The sequence below is a fragment of the Calypte anna genome, chromosome 5A (genome assembly GCF_003957555.1).
Source record: "Calypte anna isolate BGI_N300 chromosome 5A, bCalAnn1_v1.p, whole genome shotgun sequence".
NCBI classification, from domain to species: domain Eukaryota; kingdom Metazoa; phylum Chordata; class Aves; order Apodiformes; family Trochilidae; genus Calypte; species Calypte anna.
In genome coordinates this window covers 9,057,765-9,085,146 of record NC_044251.1, presented here as the reverse complement: position 1 = coordinate 9,085,146, position 27,382 = coordinate 9,057,765, and the positions used below count along the sequence as shown (strand labels likewise).

Here is a 27,382-nt window from a genome sequence, read left to right as displayed (position 1 = left end):
TTTTTTTTTTTTTTTTTTCCACAGGCAATATCAGGGACAGCCCCAGCAGTGCGAAGGTCAGGGGAGGGGGGGAGGACCAGCAAGATGGCGGCGTCCTTGTGGCGGGGCTGCGGCGGGAAGGAGCTGGCGAGGCTGCTGCTGGGGATGCGGCCGGCTCTGGGCGCCGGCGTGTCCTTAGCCACGCGAGTCGGCTGGAGACGGCTGCACAGGACCCAGGAGCTACTGGGTGAGTGATGGGCCGGACCCTTCGCTCTGTTGTTACCCGGGTGCCTGCGCTGTTGGGCGGCTGCAGGAGCGTGTGCGGGAGCTGAGAGGTCAAATACGGGGTGACCTTCGGTGGTGCGGGGGGAGAAGTAAAGGCTGAGTGAGGTGTGGCTGCCCGGTGTTGCCAGGCAGGTGTATAGGGTGGCAAGGCTGCTTAGGGCCGTGGATACTGAACAGGAGACCGAGACCTTCATCCCATCAACCTCGCTCGGAGATTAATGTCATGAGGGCATCTCTGTGAGGGAGGGTGGAGGGACAGCCAGAAGCATCCACCCACTGACAAAGTTGACTCTGGTGGAAATTCTGCTGCCACTCCATCCTTCCCCGTGGCCTGAGTGTGGGTTCCAGGTCAGTTCTGTTCAAAGCTCTCGGAGTTTCCCCGCAGAGCCACGGCCACACGGGGATTGCAGCCTCACACGGAGCAGGAGGAACAGGAGCTGCTCCTAGAATCATAGAATCATAGAATTGGCTGGGTTGGAAGGGACCTCAGAGATCATCAAGTCCAACCCTTGAACCACCATTGCGGTTGCTAGACCATGGCACTGAGTGCCACATCCAGTCTCTTTTTAAATACCTCCAGGGATGGAGAATCCACTACTTCCCTGGGCAGCCCATTCCAATGTCTGATCACCCTCTCCATAAAGAAATTCTTTCTAATATCCAACCTAAACCTCCCCTGGCACAACTTAAGACCATGCCCTCTTGTCTTGTTGAAAGTCGTCTGGGAAAAGAGCCCAACCCCCCCCTGGCTCCAACCTCCTTTCAGGGAGTTGTAGAGAGATGAGGTCTCCCCTGAGCCTCCTCTTCTTTAGGCTGAACAGCCCCAGCTCCCTCAGCCTCTCCTCATAGGGTCTGTGCTCGAGTCCCTTCACCAGCCTGGTTGCCCTCCTTTGGACCTCCTGATGCAGCCCAGGATGCTGCTGGCCATCCTGGCCACACTGCTGGCTCATGTTCAGTTGGATGTCAGTCAGCACCCCCAGGTCCCTCTCTGCTGGGCAGCTCTCCAGCCACTCCTCCTGTAGCACTGCTGGGGTTGTTGTGACCAAAGTGCAGGACCCAACATTTGGCCTTGCTGAAACTCATGGAGTTGGAGTTGGCCTTGGCCCATTGATGGAGCCAGTCCAGATCCCTCTGCAGAGCCTCCCTACCCTCAGGCACATCCACACTCCCACCCAGCTTAGTGTCTTCTGCAGTGGACTGAGGGTGCACTCTGTCCCCTCATCCAGATCATCAATAAAGACATTAAACAGGAGTGGCCCCAGCACTGAGCCCTAGGGGACAGGGTGCCAACTGGATTTAGCTCCATTTAACACAACTCTTTGGGCCTGACCATCCAGGCAGTTTTTTATACTGGTGAAGGCTGTCAAGCCATGAGCAGCAGCTTTCCAGGAGAATGCTACAGTAAACTGTGTCAAAGGCCTTGCTAAAGTCAAGGTAGACAACATCCACATGCCTTCCCTCACCCAATGACCAGGTCGTGCTGTCATGGAAGGAGATCAGGTTAGTCAAACATGACCTGCCCTTCATGAACCCACGCTGACTGGGCCTGATCACTTTCTTGTTCTACACCTATCCCACAAATTTGTTGCTCAATTTTGTATTTATGTTGACGTATGGAGCGTGTTCTGAGAAATGGATCAGGTGACAAAGAAGCATTCTTACTCTAGGTGCTTCTCACCTCAAAATTCTTGTAGTTTTTTTTCTTTTCACTTTTTCTTCTGAATAATAGTGGGCCTGGGGGAAGAAATAATTTCCAGGGTTATAAAGCTGTTCCTGCTTACTCTAAGTAATACACCAACTGGGAGAAATGTGGTGTTGTTTCCTGTTGAATATAATAAGACTTAATGCCGGATATTAGAGAAAAGGGAATACGAAGCATAATTTGTTCTTGCCATTGTGTTACAGTGTATTTTCTACATGTCTATTTTTGTTCTCTAACCTGAGTACAGATTCAGGCATAATAGCTCAAGAAAGATCGTCCAAAAACAGTCAGGTGCTGGAATTGATAAGTACCAAAATACTTTTTTTTATACATTTAATAGAGCACTAAAACACTTGGCCATGAAGAAAGTTTCCATTAAAAATTAATGGAATCAAAGCTGAAGCAGCCTGAGTATCAAAAGTAGTCTTCATCAGATCCAGAGTTTCTAAATCATATTTTTACTTAAAGTTTAATTTGGTTAATAACTTTTTATTATTTATGACTTCATACACAAGCTGGTCCATGTTTTCTGTGTAACATACTGGTTCTGTACTTTGTGCCTTGTTTTCCTTGATGCTCCTGTGCTTGAAATAAGAGTATTATAGTCACTCTTACGTTGAGCTGGTTTTCTGACTCATGCACTTTTAGTTCCATTTGTGTTAAGGAGTTAAATAAGAAAATAATTTGTTTGAAAAAATATTTAGTCTAAATAATCATATGCTTGTTTTACAGGTGTACCTGGTATTAAAGTTCTCATGCCTGCACTTTCTCCTACAATGGAAGAAGGAAACATTGTGAAATGGTTAAAAAAGGAAGGTAAGGTAGCATTTTCTATAGCTACATTTGTTGTAATTTTTCAGCTATATAAATCTTTTCTGTACAAATAAGATCATTCTTTCTGCTTGTAGTGTAGGGTTTTGAAAGCAACATGTATATGGATGCTGCCTTCTTGAAAAATACCAGCTTTGAAATTCTTGGTTATTAAGACATTTTCCTTTAGTTGCCTTCCAAAAAGTTACATTGATCATATTTAAAAAAAATTCCATTAACCTCTTCCAGGGTGTGACAGTCTGTATATAATTTTTAATTGCAAGTGTTGTCATGCTGGTCAATAATTTGGGAAGTCTGAGAGCCTGTGTCTTGGGAGAAGGATTCTTCCAGAAGCCAGAAGGTCTCCCCTCAGCCTCCTCTGCTCCAGGATCAGCACCCACAGCTCCCTCAGATGCTCCTCACATCTTCTCCAGACCCTTCTCCATCTTCTCCAGCTCCTTCTCCATCTTCTCCAGACCATCCTCCTTACTCTCCAGACCTTCTCCATGTTCTCCAGACCCTTCCCCTTCTCTGGACACTCTCCAGCCCCTCCATGTCCTTCTGGTTTTGAGGTTCCCAAGGTTTCTTCCACATTCCACCAGGCCACAATCCTTCCCAAGAGATTCACCAACACCTCAACAACAGAAAAAAATGAAGCAGTTCTGTTTCACTATTCTGCTATGTTACCAACTAACGTGGAAGTTATGGTATTTTTATAGTTACTACTCAGGGCTTCTTTTTTAAATATCTAAATTTTAGTCTACAATTAGAATTGATAGAAAAAATTAAATTACTTTCATAAACAAATTCCAAATGGGGAAATCTTTCCAAAAAAAACCCCAAACAAATAACCTGAAACAGAAACCAAACTAACCTGGAAAAAAAAGAAAAGTGTCAGCAGTGTTGGTTATTTTAGGTTCTCTGTGCTCTCAGAACAGCAAATTAAAGTGCATCTGTTAAAATACACTGGAGCAGGTAGGTGAATAGTCTGACTGTAGGTTTTTTCTTCACATAAGCTGTATGTAAATGAAAAATGATCTGCAGAAGAATCAGCAGTCCCTGTTCTGTCAGAAGACCTTTCTCCCCTCTCCTGCCTACCCTTTTGCTTCTCCAATTAAATATTAAAACTAGAATTTGACTGTAGCTTTTGACTCCAAGTAGCAGCAGTACATAGGAATAGCATCCTGTGGGAGAAATTGTTTTCTGTTGGGCTGGAAGGGTGTATCCTTCTCTGGGTAAAAAAACTGTCTGGATGATCAGGCCCAAAACTTGTGGTGAGTGGAGTCCTATCCACTTGGTGGCCACTCAGGCACAAGTGGTGTCCTCCAGGGCTCAGGACTGAGGCTCAGGTCTCTTTAGTGTCTTTATCAGTGATCTTGATAAGGAGATGAAGTGCAGCCTCAGTGAGTTTGCAGATGACAGTCAGTCAGGGGGGAGTGCTGCTGTGCCTGGGGGTAGGGAGGATCTCCAGAGGCATCTGGACAGGCTGGATGGGTATTTTGTTACCAGATGGCTTTGCTTTTATACATTTTGAATATATTATGAAGGGTGGCTGGAAGCCAACTTGTTACTGCTGAGGTGGGTATGACCTCCTACTTGTAAAACTTCCAGTAAGAATTTTGCAGAATTTGCTAAGAACAGTGTGACAATCTATGTCTGTGAAAAGTAATTGCACCAATTGTTCTTGAAAATTGAAGTTTTGTCAAGGGTCAAGTCCGAGATTATGGGGAGGGAAAGGAACAATCCAGAGTGCTTTTTATGTTCATTAGTTGTCACTGATGGTAAGACACTAAAGATCAACAGTAGTGTTTTACAATAAATATAATGTTCAAAATTGCTAAAGAAAGCAGAGACATGATAGGCATTGAAGCTGATTACAGTTTTCTCCACAGCACAAATAAATGTGATCACAAATTCTGTGAAATGATTTTTCCTCATGAAAAGTTCTGAGGACTCAACAGCTGTACAATATTTTTTCTCAGCCTTTCCACTACACTTCTGCCACAAAAGTAAAGGAAAAAAAGCCCTGCATCTATTTTAATTAAATTCAAATCAAATCTTAATTGAAAGGTTGGACTTCAAGAGAAAACTATTTTAGGATTTTAATTGCTCTATTTTCCACTTAGAAGGAAAACCAACATAGAATAGAGTATATTGTGTTATTTTTCACCATAATTAGTTGCTCTGGGTTTATTCTTTTCCTCTGACAGTCTGGAAAATAAACATAATGACAATATAAAAAAAATGAAGGTAAATTTTGAAGAAAAAACAAAAACTGCTTATTGTTCTTCTGTCTATAAAGGATGCTCATAACTATATAATCCTCCAGTGGTTTGGCCATCTAAATGTAGTGGTATTACAGAATATAAATGTTTGATAATCTCGTAGCCAAGAAAGTAATAATTTTAAAGCAATAGAGAGAAGCAAGATGATGATTGCATATGAAATGTTTTTCCCACTGTATAGCCAGCAGGGGTCAGTAGAATACTATTTTGATAATTTTCTGCTCTGTGTAAAAAATGCTTTCATTTTATGGTTTCACAGGATGGACATATGATCTCAGTGCTGCAGAAGGAAAAGTGCTGAATTTAATTTATGGCTTTACTGTTCTCCTTGTTAATGCAGTTTCGTATTGATTCTTGTGGGTAGTAAAGTGGTTCTCATAAAAATAAAACTGTGTTTCTAAGTACTTGTATTTATGATATATGAATTTAGTGTTCATGAAAAATGATAAATTGACAGCCAAGGAGACCAAAATCATCTTGTGATTGTGGGCAGCAAATAGAAGAGGCATCAGTGGTAGCAGTTTCCTCATGCAGTGTAACTCTTCCACCTTCTGAGACATCACCTCCAGGGACTTCAGTCTCTGCCCTGAGTCAGATTTGATTTTACTTGATTTGATTTTCAAAGAACACATCAAGGAATTCAGTCTGTATCTTGTGGTGGTTACTTGCCTGCCAGTCACTAAACAGGGCACACAGGCTGTTGAATGCCAATTGGATGTCAACTCATAGAGGTAAACTCTGCCTTCTAAGAGCTCATAATCTTTCAGCCTACCTATAGGAACTTGTCAAAAGAAACCAAACAAAATCCACCCATGATTTTTCAAGGGCATTACGTATAATCTCAGCTGCTATTCAGGCAACTTTTGGTTTTTGCAAATATTTCTCTCATTAGAAAGCTTAGGAGCAAATATGTGCTACGCAAAAATATTCTTTCCAGTCCTGTGTTTTGGGGAAGTTGATGTGTAATTGACATCAAAGTAGGCATTGACTAAGAACTATCACAAATTTTGCAATCTCTAATGAAAATAACTATGATCTTTTCTATTGCACTTGGGTACTGCAACACACATGAGATTTTTTAGTGCTGCTGTGAATTGGTCTTCTTAAAACATCATTTAATTGATTGCCTTCCAAACGTATCACCACTTCTTGGCTGCAGCAAAGTAGTCAAAAAAGTAGTCAAAAAGTGGTCATCTCAGTTTTCTGAAGAATTTTCCTGTTGCCATTCCTGTGCAAGGTAATCTTTTGCTTTCTGTGAGCAGCCTCATGTGCCCAAGGTAAAAGATACCTCATGAGTGACAGACATGGGTGAAGGTATTTGCTTTGCCTTGCAGTGTTGGAGTTACTGCTGCAGATTGCTTAGCACTGAGGCTACTTTTAGTAGTGCAGAACACTTACAATCTGATTGCAGGTTAGGAGAAGATAGTAATTAAGATCCAGAGTTTAGATTCTTTCTGCTTGCCTGTTTTAGTTCTGTAAGTTACAGGATTTATCCAACAATTTGATTTCTTAACTGATGAAGTGCTTACCTGATCATCTAATACATGGATTACTTTAATAATCCAGTGGTATCAAAACACTGGTGTAGGGCCTGGAATATTCACTTCCTGCTATAAACTATGTATGCTCTAGTTATTGCAAAGTGCAGTAATTAGATTATTAAATTAAAAAGATCAGGTGTTACTTTGTGCACTTCCTTGTCAAGTTCTGTAGAAGTCAAGTCTCTAATAATGTGTCTTACAAAACTATGTAAGTCACTGAGCTTTCAATGCTTCCATTGTTACTACTGCACAAGGATCATACAACACTTCATTTTCCCTTTCTAATTCAGGTAGTCCTGAAACAGAAAAAATAATTCTTTTTATAAAGTATTTTTCTCTTATCTAAATACAGGTGGTAACATGCACTAGGTTTATTCTGGTTCTTGCATGCAATGGAGAGTGATAGCAGGAGTCAAATTAAATGTTTATACAGATTACTGTTGCAACATTTCTGGTACTGGGGAAATACTAACATTTTGTAAGAATTCTAGTCGTGTGTAGACTTGTATGTATTGTCCTTATTTTTTAGTGCTCTGCAAGGAAAACATCATGCTTTGTTGGAGGCAGAAATATTCACCTCCCTCCAAGTTTTCCAATGTAATTCCAGTTTTAATGATGGCTTTCTTGTCTGTATTGATCTTTTAAGAGAATCTGAACCCATAGGATCTTTATCATGAGCTAGCAGATACAAATATTCTTCAAATGCAGAGGAAGAGTATATTTCAAAATTAATAATAGATTTTTACAATGTAGCGAAAGCAACTTCTAAAAGTTGTGTATACTTTAGTTTCACAAAGTAACTATGTTTCTAAAAATCCCCTTGTACCTATATAGAAGATGGAGGCAACAAGCTGGCAGACAGGCTTTCCAAAGAAATTGAAGTTCTGAGGTTTTTATTCCGAGAACTGTGATATCTAGTTAAGGATGATGCTGCCTGTCTTAAAAAACATTACAGCTGGTTTTGACTTAGGGATAGCAATGAATATGGGAGGCTCAGGATTTTATTCATGGCATCGTTACTGAGTGATGATGTGGGAATAAATGTCGTGTCTGTGTAGTTCCTCTTGGGAAACCTACTGTAAACACGAACAGTATCTGAAATATGTTTATATTCTGCTGCAGCAGTTTGTGTCTCTGAATCTTAGTTGTTTTTATTTGGAAGTGAAAGATAAAGTACGATAAATAGTTTTAAAATAAATTGAAAATAAATTTTAAATGGCTGTATTGTATGGATAGATATCTATTCTTCATGCTTAAATAGATCTGAAAAGAAGTTTAGGATAAATATGCTTAAGGTCTGTTATATTTTGCAGGTGAAACAGTGAATGCTGGAGATGCATTGTGTGAAATTGAAACAGACAAAGCGGTGGTTACCATGGAATCAAGTGATGATGGCATCTTGGCTAAAATACTGGTAGGGATTCTGTTTCTTAGTAGGATGTTATAATTTCTCTTCAGACTGTTGTTCAGCATATTGTCTCAAAAGCTAGTTATCTAAATTTCCTTCATTTACTTGTATTTCTAATGAGAAATAATTAATCTATTTATCTTGTCCATGTACCAGACTAATACACATAGATGTATTCTATGTATGTTCAATGGAATAATCAGATAGGTGATTCTATGTATGTTTAATGGATTTTCTAACTGGATAACTATGGGTTTTGCATGTTTTGCACCTTATGAGTTATATCTATGGAATACTACAGTTTATGATATCTTAGTCTGAGTTACAGAAGAACAAATTATAGCCAACTAGTTGGAATATGGAATTTTTATGGTACTTTACCCAGGATGTGTGATCTCCAGGCTAGATTATCTTGTGCTGGCCATGGGAACATTAGAAAAGATGGGCTTGTATGTATTGTCCCTCATATACATAGAGGACAATTCTCAGCATTATTAATTTACTGTATTCTTATACTGATTAGGCTTAATATAAAGAATGAGAACTGGGATCTATGTGAAGTTATCTAAAGATCATTCTGGATTTTTTTTGTGTACGTGCATGTATAACACTTAAAGCAAGCTAGCAATGAGCTAGTGTCTCCAAGAAGAGTTATCAAACATTTTGTAATGTTCAAACCATAGGATACTGAAGAAATCCACTTGAATCACTGTGCAGCTTCTTTTTTTTTTTTTTTTTGGTGGCAGACCTCTTGAAATGAATATTACTGCTGGTATTTATCTTAATTCTAAGAGTGTTTGACACACACTTTGACTATTTCAATGCACAGATTCCAGGACTATTAATTTAGCTTCTGTTCTTTCTGCCATGGAATCCTTTATCTCTTGAAGCACTGGTTAGTGAGTTGAGTTTCCAGCACTGAAATGTTTGCCTTTCTCTGGCTCCCTCTCTTTGCATTCCACTCAGTTGTTTGACCAACCAATAGCACGTACAAAGTGCTGTGAACCTGGTGTGAACTGAGCACCATGCAGCAGGCTAAAATATTTGCCTTTACTTAGGCACAGCCTGGCATGATTTGGAGCAGAGGGAATGCATGAATCAGCAACTGTGTGGTTTCACTCCTCTACCACATACTGTTGTAGTGATCATAGAAGGCCTTTGTCTTACTTGGACTTTGTATTTAAGTCCTGTTTTATTAAGTCCTTAGTTGGGCTTTTTCGTATTTCATCTTGTAAATCAGTTTCAACTCCTGTATTTAAGACATAAAGAATGTGCCATCTAATTTTAAATGACATGCCTCTGTTTTGTGTAGGAACTTGGTGATGCAAAGGACTAAACTTCATTTCTCAGTACAAGATACAGTTGTCTTTGGTACAGTTGTCTTTGATACTTCCCTTTTATTTCTTTGCCTTATTTCTTTTACATCATAAAAAACTCAAAACCACCAAACATAAATGAACGGCCACACAAAATGATGAAGCAGGAATGTTGTAGAGGCGGAATGTCACCTCTAAGCACAATCTTGATACAGCTTCATGGAAAATAAGAGTATAAGTGGGCATGTTATTAAAAAAAATTAAATCACCACAATTTCTGTCTGTGTATCAGAATATATGCTCAGAGGGCTGAGCAGCTCCCTGTGAATCCAGACTGAGGGATTGGGGTTGTTCAGCCTGGAGAAGAGGAGGCTCCCAGGTGTGCTCAGAGCAACCTTCCAATATCTGAATGGGCTACAAGAAAGCTGGGGGAGGGCTTTGGACACGGGGGGGTAGGGAGAGGAGAAGGGGAAAAGGGTTAAAACTTGGAGAGGGGAGATGGAGGTTGTAGATGGGGAAGAAATTCTTTAGTCTGGGAAGCTGTGGCTGCCCCATCCCTGGCAGTGTCTCAGGTCAGGTTGGATGGGGCTTGGAGCAACCTGGGCTGGTGGGAGGTGTCCCTGCCCATGCAGGGGTTGGCACTGGGGGAGCTTTAAGGTCCCTTCCAACCCAAAGCAGTCTATGGTTCTATGAAGCTGTCTCAGGTTTGTGGATGGGGAGGTGATTTGGTTTTGCAAAGACTGTCCCTCCAAAGGCCACTCAAAAGTTTCATATGCAGTGCAGCTGATGGGAAATTAAGGATTCATATTAATTGTCAGCACCTGGCTGAAGTTTACTCCCTAAAAGAAGCTAGGCAACAATTTCATGGTCTTTGATGCAAACTACAATTCTGCACCATGCTGACTGAATGCAGTATGGAAAACCAAGTGAAATAAACTTTTATCTTTAAAGGTAGAAGGTTTATTAGATTAAATTAATCCAACTTCTGTAACCCTTCTTGTTTTTTCTTGACTGGATAGTATATGTTTTAAGAAAAAGAAGACTAACAGTAGAATAGATACGCACGAGTATATATCTCTTTTCTCTCTGAATAGGTCTGTAGTAATCACATCTGATTCAGTGTAAAACACAGTAAAAGATTAAAGGACTCTTTGAAAGTTTTAGGGTACTTTCAGAATGGTGATTATTCTTTCAGTAGAGTTGCTTCTTAAATTACCACTGACTTTTTTGCTTAAAATTTTAATTAGTTCAGTTTGGACCAAAAATAGATTATGAATGATTGTTTAAGAACTGGATTTGATATCCACTACCTTTTTCTCATTCATTACCTGAATGAGAATTGGTATGAACTGAAACTACTTTTATATAAAAACTTCCAGTGCAGAGAGAGACAGCAATTATTTCTGTCTACCATTCTTCCCAGTGTAGGAACTAAAGATATACTTTGCAATATCTACATGAGTGACTAAAGTACTGTGCTGCAATGTCAACAGCTCTGAAGGAGCTTTATCCCTCTGTGCATTTAATCTCTTTTTTTTTGGTTTCCTTTCTTGTCTCACCTGTGCGTTGTTGGTTTGTCAGCCAAGTTAGGATCTTTGTCATTCTTGCTAGCTCTGTGTACAAACAGCAACAAAAGTATTGTGAAGCTACTTATTTCAGCTCTTTTTACATCTGAGATTCTGAGTTTCATTGACATCTGTGCAGAGAAGTTTTCTGGTACTGTGAATTATGAAAACGTAGAAGTGACTGGAAAATCCAGGACATGAAAAGATAAGGAAAATAATAGCAATTTTTCATTGTCTATTCTAGTTCTGTGCTTGCTATGTGTTTAAAAACATTTAAAAAATACATATGTACACTTTAAAAAAAGTATAAACTCTGCAGTTGTTTGGGCTGGGAACTTGCACTGTAAAATAAGGAATGCTGGAGTTTTCATCAAACTGTCTTGGAATGGTGAACGTGAGAGAAGATACAACTGACTTGCTCTGAAGGGTAGAGTTGACAGCATTGGTAGCTTTGAATGCTTATATAGTATTGGGTTATAGCCAAAGCCTAATAGGTTTAAAAGTTGTATTATGTTTCTGAAGGCTCAACCATCCCACTGGATTTCTGTATGTGGTATCACAGCACCATTAGAGCCCTCTGACCCCCAAAGCTGTGGTAAGGACCTGACACCACAAGTATGTTGCAGTGTTTCTTGGTCTGTTCAGTTACAATATGTAGACTGCTTATAAAAAGAAAAGTGTTTTTATTTGTGCAAGGCTTTGTAAAAGAAAGAGAAAACATACAAAAAAATCTATTCTTATTTCAGAAAAAAAAAAAAGCTCCTGCATATTAATATTTTATGGGGGACATTACTGGTATGCATTAGGCATCTGAATATTATGCTGATAAACATAGTCTTTTTAAATATCTTGATCAGTGCAAAGTATGACAATGCTGTAAAATTATTAGTGAATAATAACTTCAGTATTTTGTACATTTGTAGCTTTGTTTTCTTTTGTTTTTCCCAGTTTTTGTGTTTCAGTGGCTAGGTTGCAGAAGTTGTATTTGTACTGGGTTCATTCTGCCATTTTATTTGATTATGAGTGGTAGTAACATTGCTGTTATACATAGTTTTACAAGTCTGTTTATCAATGGGTCTTTCTGTGATAGGAACATTCAGCCTTAGACAAATCTTTTCAGGACTTGGTTGGCATTCTGTCATACCAAGTAATTTAAAGTCACCTCAATAAAAATAAAATATGATCAAGTCTGTTTGTACTTTTCAGACTTTCTTCTCTCCAGTGAAGCTTTTCAGAGTGTTAATGGAGAAGAATGCATCAAGAGATCAGAGCAAGAAGTAGTGTCTTATATAAGTCTTAAATATATTTTCTGTGTAATAAATACACTTAAAGTAGTATTAAATTTGAAATTGCTTAGTATTCATGGGGGAAAAAGAAGTGAACTGGCAAAAGTTTATCTGTAAGGTTTTTTTATCAGAATCTACTGAGACCAAATTGCCTTTGCTGTTTCTTCTCAGGTGTAGTGTTGGTCCTTCTAGCAAGCGAGCTGGGAAATCCTGTAAAAGCTGATACATTCTGTCAGTGGAGTTAACAGTGCAGACAGCAATCTTACCTGAGCAATAGCATTCTAGCATTTACATCTGCCTGGTACAGTCACTAGAGAATTCTGATTTATGTATTTGTGTGTAAGTGCCTAAAAAACTCAATTAAGGTATTAAGAAAAGTGTGATACCTGATAATATGTGTCTTTTTATTTTGTCTGTGGACTTTTCAAATGATGGTGGTTTGTGTTTTCTTGGGTACAAAGTCAGCCCAGCAGATATATACTGGTCCCATTTGAGGCAAATGTGTATACAATATGACTTTATAGTAGAAGTGTAATGTTAAATCCACTCTATTTGGGCTGACAAAGTCTTAAGTTTTATTTGGCTACTTGTGGTCTGAAAGGCCAGTCTTTGCAGTTCTCCTGATGCCTTGGAAGTGTTGTTACTCCTGAGAACCTACAGAGCTGTACATCTGCAAAGATTTCAGAGACTGTGGGAGGAGCTCTTCATTAGATTGTTGATGTGACTACCATGCCTTTATCTGCCAAAGCATCAAAGAGATATTTTGACTGTGATACAGATATTCTTTTGAAAGTAACATCTTTAATAGCCTTAAGATTTAAGATTTATCTTTCTCTGAGACTTAGGCTCAGATGTTCTTTGAAACAGTGCTTTACATATGACATAAGTATTGTCACTTTCTTGATGAAAGACTTGTTATTTGGCACCAGTTAGGTTAAAATAGACAAACTTAGAGGTGGAAGCTAGTGGAAAGTGAATGTTACCTTTTTTTTTCAAAAAGAAGTAATGGGCCACTGTTGTTGTGAGGGTCTGGGGGCTTTGATCTTTCTGTTCCCTCAGCATCTTAATTTACAAGCTTGCATTTTAAAAAGTAACACTGCTAGGTAAGGAATGGAAAAGAAAAAAAGAAAAACCTTAAAGAAAAATCTCTTCAGTGTGTCCAGCAAAATGTTCAGGATCAGTTCACAAAGATTAGGCATCTACATTTGTTTTCAGTAACTAATACGACTTTATTCTTGAAGGTACTCAATCTGTAACTTGCTTTCTTTGATTTCTGAATGCTAACTTTAGATGTGTAGGATTTGGGAGCATAAGTGAATATATCATCTTATAATAGCAACTGTAATTAATTTCAGTCATGAGTTCTCTTATTAATAGCACGAATAAAATGGAATGTATTTTGTTGATGAAGTGTCATTAATATCCCTGAAATTTTCACATTACCACTTTTAGCCATATAACTCTAAAAAGCACAATATGTAACTGAATGTTCTTGGTGCCTTAAACTTAGGTGGAAGAAGGAACCAAAAATGTACGCTTGGGCTCACTAATTGGTCTGCTGGTAGAGGAAGGACAGGACTGGAAGCAAGTGGAAATACCAGCTCAGAGTGATCCCTCTCCTGTGGCTCCACCAGCACCCAAGGTTACCTCAGCTCCTGCAGCTCCTTCAGTGCCTCCTAAACTGGAACATCCACCTGGAAAACCACAGTAAGGTTCTATGCTTGTCACAAAATGGAACAGTTAATTAATTAGATAAGTAGAGTCGAACCAAGAAGAATCTTTTGTTCCTTTTTGCCAGGTATGAAATTGTTAGTTTAAGGGAGTGTTTCAGTATGTGTGAGGTAATAAAACTTGCCTGCCCAGAATTATTGGCTTGTAAGCACAGTAAGTCAATTTAAACAGCACAGTTTTCTTATAGCACCTTCTCTGGCTGTGCTTTTATTCTGACATATAATTGCTGTATGAATGAGTAGGAAGACATATTATAAATAAGATGAACACTAATCCTTGTGCATCAAATGCTCAAGGTAGCTATAACTTGTTTTCTATTTCTTCTTTTAGGAGAAAAAAATAAACAAAAGACACACTCCAAACCCCTTCCAATCTCTTGTGTTTGTGATACTATAAAAAATGTCTTCTTATTTTCACAACAGTGGAATGCAAAAAACTCAAAACCATGGGTTTACCTGCTTTTTTTTATTTTGAAGTGTTAGGGTACTATAAGCATTGCAAATATCTTGGAGGGGAAACAAATTAACCCCAAATTATAAATCAGGTAACAGTAATCTATCTACAAATCACTGGTTTGTGTTTCAGATGTATCTTACTTGAAGGTATCACTCCTTATTTAGAGTGAATTGTGAAAACACAAAAGCTGTGAAACTGCAGCCTATTAAAGGAAAGAATAGGAAGCTACTTTTTGTAGCATGTTGGGGGTTATTTTGCCTTCTTGTTGTTTTGCATTTGAGATATTCTTTAAAACCTCTATGCTTTTTTAATCTCGTTTGCTATGTGTACTTTTGTATTAACACTTGGTGAAATGGCACAGTGTTAGGATCAGAGCCTTTTTACGGAATGCTCTTTTCTTCCTCAGGTGTTGCTTCTGAAATACAGTATACATTTTACAGTTTTGCTTGTCACAGATTAAATAAATTAATTTTTTTAAAAATAATTTATTTTTCTCATTATTTTTTTAGGATTCGCTTAAGTCCTGCAGCTCGCAACATTCTGGAGACTCATGGTCTGGATCCAAGCAATGTTACACCTTCTGGGCCTCGAGGCATCTTCACTAAAGAGTATGTAGATATTTCAGTAAAGCTTTTATTTCTTCCTTCAAACCTAGAGCAATCTCCATGATTTTGAAAAGTCCATTTATTTAAAAAGCCAACTCTATTCCAGTTTCTCTATGTGGTAATGGCTTACTTAAAATTGAAAAACCTGTTTAGAAGATATGGAGACTGGGCTAGGAAATGTTGTAAGAAGACTTCAATTAAAATAATTTTCAAAAATCTTTCTGTTTTTATATCCCATCTGCATAGTACTGCTGTCACATTTCCTGCAGCTTAGCTTAATGGTTATCAGCTCCTAGACATCACTGTTAGCTACCTCGTGGATCTCAAGAATTTTGCTACTCAGAGATGCATTCAGAGTCAAAATAAAATAGCAGGGGTTTGTTTTCTCCAGGCCCTTTTCTTTGAGAAGTTCATCACTTTGTTTCTTTCACAGTTCAGTTATGAAGTCTGCCAGAATTTGATGTCTTTTCTTTATTAGGATGGTCAAAGCAATGAGGTGCAATGATAAAAAATCCAGAATTTTGTTTTTTTCTTATCTGTATTTTTTCCCATCTTTCATTTATAGAATGTTTTATGTTTGTTATGATCAGGCTTCTAGTAGTTTACTGTACTTTTTTAGTGTTATGATGTAGTGGTTGGCATGCAAAGGTCTGTGTAACTTGAAAATGAAGCCAGAGAAGCAGATAGTGGAAGTCTGCTGTTTTTTCAAAACCTACGGCTTTTGGCTGAGCTGAGATAAAATAAGGAGTTGAATAGGTGTATTATAGTATGTAGCAGCGAATTATCAGAGGTATTTTTTTCCTAATTACGTGAGTGTAATGGTAATTTATGGTGTGTTACCAGGCTATGGCAGGTGGAAACCCTCTAGGACTTTGAGCTACCCAATTAGCATTCCCTAGTTGTCATGGAGATGTAGCAAAGATTTTTTTGTAGCTATCAGAATTATCTAACAAAATCTTTTTTCAAAGCTGCTTTCTTCCATATATAATATTTGACTGTGAGATGTCATTTTAAGACAAACTTTTTGGAGGGTTTTTAGCCATTCATTTGAAATAATGTTAATCTTTCAGATGTCTGTTAACAGCCTCGTTGTGCTGTCCCCCTGTGCTCAGCACTGGTGAGCCTGCACCTCAAATACTGTGTTCAGTTTTGGGCCCCTCACTACAAGACAGAAGTTGAGGTGCTGTCCGAAGAAGAGAATGAAGCTGGTGAAAGGTCTTGAGCACAAAGTCATATGAGGAGCTGCAGAAGTGGGGTTCTCAGAGGTGCTCAGTCATTTGGATTTTAAGGTTACAGATGAGGAACAGCAAGCACATGTAGTGTTGGCTTTCCAGAGAGTCTTGTCATGTGTATGTAGTGCCTGCATACTACAGTGAGATCTGTGCTGCATGCAATTTATCAGCTGCTGTTATAAAGAGTTCTTTCTATAAAGCTGATAGTGCAGTAAGTCTGATACCTACAGATTTCTGATGTGTATTTCAGACATTGTAGCTGGGGTAAGTGTAGTTAGGTATCACATTTAGAAGAAGCAGCTGAATAATTCAAATCAGTGATCAGATAGTAATACTTGGGGAATTTTTGAAGTGGTTTCTTGGTTGTCAGTATTTCACTGTGTTTATTCACCAGGGATGCTCTCAAACTTCTGCAAGAGAAGCAGAAGGGCAAACCCGTTGAATTGAAACCTGCAGTTTCTCCAGCTCCTCTCCATCCCGCTGCAGAACCAGCAGCAGCTGTGACTTCTGCTTATCCAAGGCCAGCAATTCCACCAGTTTCCACACCAGGACAACCTGCTGCACCGGTAACATATCTAACTTCTCAACATTGCTACAGCTTAAATATTGCCATGGCTACTCAAGTAACTATATGAGTTTTCCAGAACTGGTGACATGAAGGAAACTAAAGCCACCTACATGCCAAGCACAGTCACGTGCAGGTTTAACTATGTTTGAGTGATTCTAAAGCAGTGTGATTCAAAGTACAGAACTCTTGAAATCATGGTCCCCACACTACTTTGTGTAACATGCAAAAAAGCCATAAAAAAGAAACTACATTGCAGGCCTTGGAAAAGTCAGAGGGCACGAAGTCAGACAGGCAGCAGTTTTATTTCAGTCCCCAAACTGAAAATGCTGTTAGTTTGGAAAGCAACAATACACCTTTCCCTCAGTCCCTGCAGGATCAGTATGTCACTGTGTATTTCCAAACTCAGAGAAACTTGAATCCTGAGTTGTGTTTGTTGTATGTCATTCGTTTGCTTTCCTACAAAAGCAGTGTATGCAAATGTCCATTAATTAATTGTCAAAAAGCAAAGAAGTGAAAGGGCTTAATAGTTGCTTTGAAGGGTAATTGTGCAAGCTTTAGCACCTTATACAATTTCTACATCAATTTGAAATGTTAGAAATGACAGGAATTGTTTTTTTAAAGAGTAAATGCCCGTGATGGAATTTTTGTAGTAAATTAAAAAGCTTTTTTTGAAAAATAGGGGAGAAACCTTTCTGGCTCTAGAACCAAATTTGAAATATCTTTGTGGGCTGAAGTTTACAGTGTGGCTACAATTCATAATATCCTGAAAGTCCTGCTATTTTTGCACTGTACAAAGAGCTTAACAAAGCACAGAAAGCTCAAAGTTAGGTTTTTTTCCATTATAGAAAAAAAGTATTTCTATGATTGCACCAGAACATATGTATCATATTGCAATTTTTTGTCTGTTGAGTAGTCATTATGTAGTAAGAATGCTACAGATTAAGTATATAAAATAGTATTTTACAGACTTGCTTATTTTCCTGCTTTCTGTAGTCACTAATATTTCAGGAGATGGTGACTTGCTTCTATGAAGAAGCTGGGAAAACATCTTCACTGAAACATTACTGAATCTATCTGGAAGGACAGAGAATAACAACAAAAAAAAATATACAGTAAAGCTTGTTTTAAGGAAGCACTAAAGAACTAAAAAAAACCCCAGTATCTTACTGAGGAAATATTCTATTTAAATGGAACAAAGCATATTCTGAGCAATATACCAGGTCTGACAGATGGAGCAGTGCTTATATGCTCTGGCTGAGAATGATGCCTGAATATTTGGAAATTTTTGCTAGGCAGTCTGTTAGAACAGTAGAATTAATTTTATACTGTAAGTGAAACTCTGTATTCTATAAAACCTGTTGTTTTGATTTGAGTGGAATAGACTAGAACACTCAGTGGTCTTAATCATGTTAATTTCATTAGTTGGAATATATCACTTTTGATATCTAGAGGATATTTGAAGTGAGCAGGTGTCTAATGATAATGCTTCAATGCTGGAGTCCTGGTTCACCAAAAGGGTAGCATGTTTGCTCTTTTGATATTTAATGTGCAGTATATGATTTCTTTCAGGACACTTTCACAGAAATTCCAGCTAGCAACATCCGAAGAGTTATTGCTAAGAGATTAACAGAGTCTAAAACTACTATACCTCATGCATATGCTGCTGCTGACTGTGACATTGATGCTATTTTGAAATTAAGGAAAGAATTGGCCAAAGGTCAGTGATTAAATTGATTTACTACAACATGGTACTGATGCACAGTTTGTCTTGTTTACACAATCTTGCCCAGGATGTTTAGATTTTTATCTAGGCAGAACATGATGCATTCAAATCATCTTTTTTGATATTCTGTATGTTGGGCTCAACTAACACAACACTTTAAACAACTGCAGTTCAACAAAGGACTGCATTTTTCCAGTAGGCTCTTGTTTTCTTCCATCCAGATATAGTAGTATTAGCTTCTTGATGGTTAAAGTCTCAAATTATTCACGTGAAAGATAATAGAGGAAGCTTCAAATTAAAATATAGTTATGCTCTGTCTGTTTAGGTACAATGTTAAAATTTAGTTTTGCTGGCCATTTTGAATTTCAGTTATTGAAAGAAAAGAACTAGGTACTGAACTTTGGAAAATGGATGGGTATGAATCTTTCTTTGATAAGGCACCTGTACAAATTCACATGGAGGTAAGAGTTGGCATTTCTTGATATCTCTGAGAGATACATACTGTTATGTGCCCCTTTGTCCTCAGGTGCACAGTAACTTCTCTGTAATAAATAATTTGTTATACAAAGAAATGTGGTTTTCTATCACTCAGGAGGCAACTGTCAGTTTTAAGTCAATGAAATATGGACTGCAAGTCACCCACCTCACTACTGCCTCCTTTCAGGTAGCTTTCCCCTCAGCCTTCTTTTCTCCTTCTTTTCTCATCCCTGCACCTTGTGATGTCTTTTCTGTACTGACAGGCCCTGAAGTGAACATCATACTTGAGGTGTGGCCTCACCAGTGCCAATACAGGGAAACAGTCACTCCCCTAGTCCTGGCTGGCCACACCATTGCTGGAATCAGCCAGGATGCTGTTGGCCTTCTTGGCCACTTGGGCACACTGCTGACTCGTATTCAGCTGGTGTCAACTGGCATCTCCAGGTCCTTTTTGTGGGTTGTTTTTTGTTTGGTTGGTTTTCTGAAAAACAACAGTATTGTGGTTGCCCTAGACAGAATGCATAGGTCTCCAGAAGCTCTCTTCATTCCATCTTTAAATACTCTATATGGCAAGACTGACATAATTCAAATGAGTAATTTTTTTCAGGAAAGGCAAGCACATTAGCAATCCAGTATTCACTGTCTATTACTCCAGATATAGCTGTAGGTAGATGGGATTTTTTTCTGTTGTTGTCCCACTTCTCATACAGAATACCCCCAAATGTTACTAACACTATTTTGTGTGGTGTCTCACATCACAGCAATTCAGACTGTTTTGTTTTTCCTGGGGGTATCCCAATCCAAAGATCTTTAGATGTGGTACTGTATCACAAGCCATAAGCCCTCTAAGGGTGTTAGTGGCTTCAGAGTCCCTTTGTTGTACCTGAGGCTTTACCCTATGAGTAGATTTTCTCTCAACTGACACTGGAGGGCTATTGATATGTACTGGTGACTAGCCCATGCTTGTTGATTTGTGAGGTGCTAAATTAAATTAGTCTTGTATATTCTGATTTAATAGATAATGATACAGGAGCTGCTTCCCCTTTGACGGGAGTTCCCAGGTCACTTTTCTACAGCAGGAGGACATAAGAAATGAAGTAAAAAACTGTGTTAAGAATGCTCACTTTTATTTTTTTACATCAGTCCTGCTATTGTGTGCAGCTTTGCTTATAATTTAACAACTTCGTCACACTTGTTTTGTTCTGCATTCTGGTTCAGAATATATTGCTAACCCATCTTAGTGATATACAGGTGCCTTCACCTTGCTAATTCTTACCTTATAAGGCCCCAAAGGTTACTTGAGTATAACATACTTGTTATTTAAGTTGAATTAAAGCTGATCTCTGCAATTATTCCCATTAATGCATCACACTGCATAAAGAAAAATAGCCTTAAGCCTTGTCTCTATATATTTACATCCTACAATATATTTCATAAACAGTAAGTGTGTAAATCATAAAACACATATAGGCTGCTTTTCACAAGAATGAGGAGTAATTATCAAGTTGCAACTTTTTTGAACTTCCAGTAATTGCTAGCAAGAATGTCTTTGGTAAGGAGTTTTCTTGCTTTGATGATTGTAGTTTAAAGATGAGATACTTTCTGGTGGTGTTTCAGTGAAGCAAATCTGCTGAATCACTGGAATCTTGTTGTAACACAAATGCTGGTAACCCAATCTTAATACAAATAAGTGTTGTCTTTTCTTTTCACAGATGACATTAAAGTATCTGTAAATGATTTTATTATCAAGGCAACTGCAGTTACTCTGAAGGTAAGTCACTAATTGACTTTAAAAAAGTTGTTTATGTAAACTGTCAAGGAGACAGGTATTTTGTGAGCCTATATAGAGATATAAATGAGATCATAGCAAAGCTTGTAATTCTTTTAAAATTATTTTAAGTCTTTTTAAGCTCTCCAGGTAGAATTCTCTTTCTTAGTATTTTCAGCTGACACTTATAATACAGACCTTAAGTCTTGAACATAAGGATTAGATAGTCTCTGTGAACATGAGAAAGTAATCTGTAGTGTGTAATTTTTAACTTTCTTAAAGGAAATTCAGACCTAGTAAATTATAATGCATACAGTTTGTATAATAAGTGCATCTTTGTTTAGCTGGTGAGTTGGAGTCCCAGTTCTGATTCTAAGAAGCTGGAGTTCTTGGGCATTGAGTTAGAAGAAATTGAGGTGTTTTGTTTTCTGGTCTTTTTTTCCTGCTTTTTGTTTGTTTGTATTTTTTAATGGGACATTAATATTGTGTTTACATGGAAACTATGCCAACAATTTTGTCTTACCCCGTTTCTTTGTTACAAATGTATGCTAGCAGTTGTTTGACTATTAAAATAAATAAAAATCAGGCAAACAGATATAACTGTATATCAGGAAGGGAGTTCATAATCAAGTGCATGTTTCACCTGCTTTCTGTCAAGTGTTTAAGTAAAATGTGGACTCCTAGCTTTAAAAAGAAAACCCACCTCCACCTGCTCCATTCCACCTTGAAAGTTGGTGGTGTGAATACATTTTCAAGTCTAAATTTGGGGCAGTTTTGCTGACTTTTCTGGTCACTGTCCAGATCATGTTTTGCTAATATTTTCTTTGTGAGTACTGCAAGACAATTGCTCTTCTAGCTTGAATGAAGTGGTGGCAGCTTGTTTGACAGTTTGTGATTAGTTGGCAACCACCTCAAGATACTGCTTGTATCAGTTCTGTAATATGCTAAGTATTTCCTTTATACTTCTTAGGCTCAGTAGTCTAAGAATGAATTCTACTTTTTAGCTTTGTTATGCTGCTGTTTCTAGCAGTGTCTGAGGTGCAAAGGTAATGCCTTCCTCCCTGGAATACTTTTTTCACTCTGCTCCTTATTTCACTACAGTTACTCAGGACTAGTACCTTCACCTTTTTTTTTTTTTCCCACAAACTGTTTCGATGCTGTATGGTAAACTCAGAAATCTCATTGAAATTATCAGTAAACATCTCAGTCTTAATTGAACCCACACACAAAAAAATCTGATGCATTTTTAGGAAAAACTCATCTGTGTAACAGTGAGTGTACCTTCAGCATATTGTATTTATATCTTCCTTTGTTGAAAGTCATGGTTAAGACACAATTTTAAAACCTCATGTATAGTAGGTGAGTATAGCAGGATGTCCATTTCCATACTGTTTAAGTCAAAATGTGATTTTTTAAAATTTTTTTTTGCCATTCTCTGATTCTGTGAATTTGTAGGCTTTTCTTATTTTTGTTCTAACAGCACCAAAAAACCCTTCTGACTGCCATGCCATTGTTCTTGGGGCATGCATTCATTCTTTTTGACAAAGTCTGTTTAAATAAAATAAAATAAATACAAGCTGATAATGTACATCTATTCTTAGGCACTCACAGTAATTTGTTTTTTTCTTGCTTGTGGCAAGCCTGATGACAGATGTGAGATCTTCTTTTGAATTCATTTATAGGCAGCAGCTTGCAATGCAGTAATTAATTTGGTGAATGCCTGTATGTAACTAAATGTCTTAAAGGATTTTCCTTTTTCTTAATAATTGATTGCAGCATTGTTCTTTTAACAGCTGCCTTCTTTTACACTCTCTCTCTTCCAGCAAATGCCAGATGTGAATGTAACCTGGGATGGAGAAGCCTGCAGGCAGCTGCACTCCGTGGACATTTCTGTTGCTGTGGCAACAGACCGAGGTCTCATTACACCAATCATAAAAGATGTTGCTGCCAAGGGAATTACGGAAATTGCTGCCTCTGCAAAGGTAGATCTTAAATGTATAGTGGGCTGAGGAATACAGTAGCTATATAGGTTTTTGTAGCAGAAAATGTGGCATGACCCAGATAGATCTACATGAGTTATAACAGCGGCTTTTTCAAAAATTATCTGAAGCACTTTGAACATTCCTTAGTCTTCAAAATTATTATTTATTTGGCAACTCTGATAATTTTTAGTGAATGACAACTTAGCCATCATGTTATTAAGTTAAATCCTGGGTAGGGTAGACTGTTTGAAAAATAGACCTGCATAGATTTCTGCAATTTGATAGAACTGTATTTCTTTAATCTTTGTGAAAAAACTGAGTAATGTTTCTTTAGTACTCCAGTCTTTGGGTTTGAGGTTTTGTTTGTTTGGGAGATTCCACACATGCCCTCCCCTTCCTTAGAAATTTCCTTGTAGCTTTTGAGTTACTCTCTTTGTAGTTAGGACACTTAATTCTAAATTTTACATATTTTCAAAATTAAGTTCAGTTGAGAATGTCACCCGAGAGGTGACATTAAACTCCATAGACTAATGAGCAGTATTTAGCATTGACCAACTTCCTTTTAGAGTGACTTGAATTTGTGGCAGTTGTGAGCCACTGGAGAAATATTTTGTGGCAGGTAAAAATCAAATGAATAATCAAATGCCCTAACAGAAGATTTAAATTTTTTTTTTAGTCATTCAATGAGTACTCACCAAAGGCCATACAGTGTCTGAGGAATGCAGTGGAACTGGATGCTAGGGCATAAAACTGTCCCAAAACTAGACACAAGATGAACTTCATAATTTTTGGTTTTTACCAGAAACTACAGAAATTGTAATAGTCTGTGTTGCCCCAGGGGAACAATCAACAAAGTTGTAGCAGAAAAGAGATGCAAGTGTCATGCCACAAAACATTCATCATTAGCTGTTTTTAAGTTTTTTCCAGTCAATATTGCTTACTTCATGTTGAATGTGTTGCAAAAGCAAATCCTTTCACTAATATAATAGCCACCCAAGGAGGAAGGTAAGAGATTGTTATATTATTTTGTGATTACTGATACAATGAAAAGAGCATTATGAAAAGTGAAGTATATAATGAACACAGTGTGCTTTCCTTATCATCCCCAATACCTGTGATACTGTGGTGAAGTATTACAAAACTCTCTCAACACAAATTACAGTGTCCTGGGGTCCCCGTGATGGGAGTGTACCCTTCCATTATCTTTAATTGAACTAAGATTAAGCATTCCACTTTCATTTCAAATTGAATACCTGTAATGCAGGTCACACTACTCAGTGTGAAAGTCACAGGGCCCACACCAACATAATTTTGCTTTTTACTTTCTTAATTACTGAAAACAGTCTGTACCTGAGCCACACACAGGGGAGGCACAGGCTGAAACTCCAGATGCTTCACAGAATAACAGAATGGGCTGGGTTGGAAGGGACCTTAAAGAGCATCCTGCTCCTGGGGCTGGAACACCTCCCAGTAGTTCAGGAGGTCAAAGCCCCATCCAGAGTGGCCTTGAGAATACTTCCAGGGAGGGGACATCCACAGTCCCCCTGGGCAACCTGTTCCAGTGTGTCTGGAACACCCTCACACTAAAGGATTTCTTCTTTCTCTCTTTCTTTCATTTGCCTTAGGCCCTAGCTAAGAAGGCAAGAGATGGAAAACTGTTACCAGAAGAATACCAGGGAGGATCTTTTAGGTAAAACTCTCCAGCAGAATTTAATACATCCATTGTGGGTTCAGATCCTCCACTAATACATTGCCTTTAAAAATCTTGCTCCATTCAGAAGGAAAATCCATGTGATGATTCTGAGGGCCAAAACTAGGTGAAGTGTCCTGTATTGTGGGAAGCAATTATCTTGGCACAGGTTTATTTCATCTGAGCCTCATTTGAAAATTGTGTTACAGAATCTGATCTGACTTGTATTTTCACACCTAATCTTTTCTGGTTGAGAAGAATGTTGGATTTCGATTGTTTTTAAAAAAAAAAATCGGTAGTTAGAGAAAAGCACTGATTATAGTTTTAAAAAAGTATTGTTAAAGGAGTTGTTTGCTAGAGATATTGCAGCAGACAGTAATGTCTGTCTTCCGTTCCTTCAAAGGAATGTCTGAATAATTTTAAGTAGCAGCCAAGAGCTAGCAAATATTCTACAAAATGTACTCTGCAAAAAGAGCTGATGGATTCATTGATGAGAAATAAATGGCACATATAAAAGACTATCATAAATGCAGTGACACAGTTACACAAATATTTTCTCATTGACTTTTTACACTTCCCACTGAAACTTTTAATGAACTCTGTATGATCTAGAAACATTTTTGTCACATAAGCTTCATATTTGCTCACTTTTTTCAGCTGTTAAAAGCTAATTCTGAATGCTTATGTTAATCTTCTAGAAAAGATGATTTGTGATGTGAGTAGAGAGGTTTGTAACACAGACAAGCAAGTTTATTTGAGGCTATCACTTCCCTGTCATACTTAGTGCCTTTAGTACATGCAGTGCAGAGATGTATTACTGTAAAGAAATGAGGCTTTTAAGAAGGTGCATTAGTTGTAATTACAAAAATCCCAAGCCCTTGCGAGTCCAAAAGTGTCCGGCTGAAATCCATTTCAGATCTGCTTCAAAGTTAATGGGTTTGGCTGTGAGACATTATCAGGTCATTGGATATAGATTATTTCTTCTAGGTGATAGTTTCTGATACTATTGGTAACTTTTTTGTCTTCCATTTAGTATCTCCAATCTCGGCATGTTTGGCATCAATGATTTCACTGCAGTGATAAACCCTCCTCAGGCCTGCATCCTGGCTGTGGGACGAGCAAGACCAGAGCTCAAGATTGTGGAAGATGAGGATGGGAACGAGAAACTTAAGCAGCGTCAACTCATGACAGTGACACTTTCAAGTGACAGTCGTGTGGTAGATGATGAACTGGCTTCAAAGTTTCTGAAGACCTTGAAAGCCAACATAGAGAACCCAATACGACTTGCCTTGAGTTAAACTCAGAGAAAATGGCTGCTGCTTTTGGTAACATAGATAGGTGTTATGTAGTTGGGGTTGTCTTTCTGTATAGAGGAGTAAATAGTTACTGTGAGATGGACAGTTAAAAATACTTAATTTATTCAGTTAATGTGCAGAACTCTTAATTTTCATGCCTTTAGTCTTTGGCAATGACCAGGTTTTACATTATAGAGCCAAAAGACTTAAGTTAACATATTACATTTCTTTACACACTCAGTACTAATGGGATGTAATGTTTGCATAGGAAAGTCAGTATCTCTTCTGTAAAGTAAAATTCAAGAAAATTAAATTTATGAAATTTAAAAAGAAATCATAGAACAGTTTGGATTGGAAGGGACCTTTAAAGGTACTTGATGTGTTTGTAATTCAACAACTGCATTTACAGGCCCTGGTGAGAATATAAATTGTTGATGGAACCGAGGGAGTGCAACTTATTCTAGTTTGTGCAAGTACTTTTTTTAATGATTTGTTTTTTGAACTGTTGCCATAATTAAAAATCCAAGTGAAAGACAAAATCTGTAGTTAATACTGAGTTGAGTGTTTTTGCTAAATGTTTGCTTTGTTGGCTTCCTCTTTTACCATAAAGTTCATAGATTATTAATCTAACGGTAGGGAGAGATTTTGATTACCAAATCTACTTTACTGTTCAATAATAGACATAACCATTCTGTATTTCCAGGAGTTGCTCACTGATGAATTACATTTACATGTGAGTGCTGAAAATCAATTTGCAATATTAAATGGTTAACCATTGATTTTTCCAAAGTTCTTTGTCAATCCCATATTACTTTGAAGGGATAAAACTCAGCAGTTAATGTATTCTCCTTAATAATGTAGAAAAAGTTCTCATTGTTTGTGTAGTTAAATGTGCTCTGCCAGCCCAAGAGAATTTGCAGACTAATTTAAACTCTGATATGGTGTTAATCTTTTTTTAACTTGGTGCTCTAGTGGTGTTTTGTAGTCCCCAGCATTTGTATATTTTATTCCTAAGGTGACAAGGGTTAAGGGCACGTGTACAACTACAGTTTTGTGGTTTATGTAGTGTGAGTATGTTTTACTTCTACTTCTGAAGCTGCTGGAATGTGCTATTGTGTGTAAGTATAGAATGTTTAATGTATCATTCATGTGGGTGCTAATACAACCATTATACTTTCCCTGTTCAACACAAACAGGTAAAGACAGTGCAGCTTTCTTTTCAGGTTCCAAAGTTTACAACTCTTGAAGTAGGCAAATCTCAGAGGGCCAATACAAGAATCTAATTCTTGTTTCTGTAATCGGTCTCAGCAGCTGCTCTACATGCAGTAATGTGGCACATGACTTACTTGGAGGTTGCTGCACATGAAAATCCAAACCAAAGCAACCCTCCCCACTCTCCTGTAAAGAGATAATTGCTTGCATGCTATTTATTAAAATGAAAATACTGTTTTGGAGATTTTTTGGTATAGAAGTAGGTGTAGTCTGCAACACTTGAACTATGCGTTTTGGAAACACCCATTACTGTAAAAATCAGATAGTAATATCCAGCTGCTGCTGTGATCTCATTATGTGGGAAGCACATTATAATATTTTTCATAGACTCATTATCTATACTTTATTTTTTTTTAGACTTGTTCAAGTAAATAATGCAGTTTGTCTGTTCTACCTAAGAGGCACT

The 27,382-nt window shown here is 37.9% G+C and overlaps 1 protein-coding gene across 1 annotated transcript; it reads left to right on the top strand.

The window, feature by feature from the left end:
• Positions 1-29: 29 nt before the first annotated feature.
• On the top strand, positions 30-26,481 carry PDHX (pyruvate dehydrogenase complex component X). The gene is made up of 11 exons (XM_030451670.1): positions 30-226; positions 2,699-2,782; positions 7,916-8,016; positions 13,688-13,884; positions 14,874-14,972; positions 16,596-16,767; positions 18,339-18,486; positions 20,682-20,740; positions 22,561-22,719; positions 24,345-24,409; positions 25,443-26,481. The coding sequence occupies exons 1-11, from the start codon at positions 85-87 to the stop codon at positions 25,705-25,707; spliced, it is 1,491 nt and encodes a 496-aa protein (XP_030307530.1). The 5' UTR covers positions 30-84; the 3' UTR covers positions 25,708-26,481.
• The last annotated feature ends 901 nt before the right edge of the window (positions 26,482-27,382 follow it).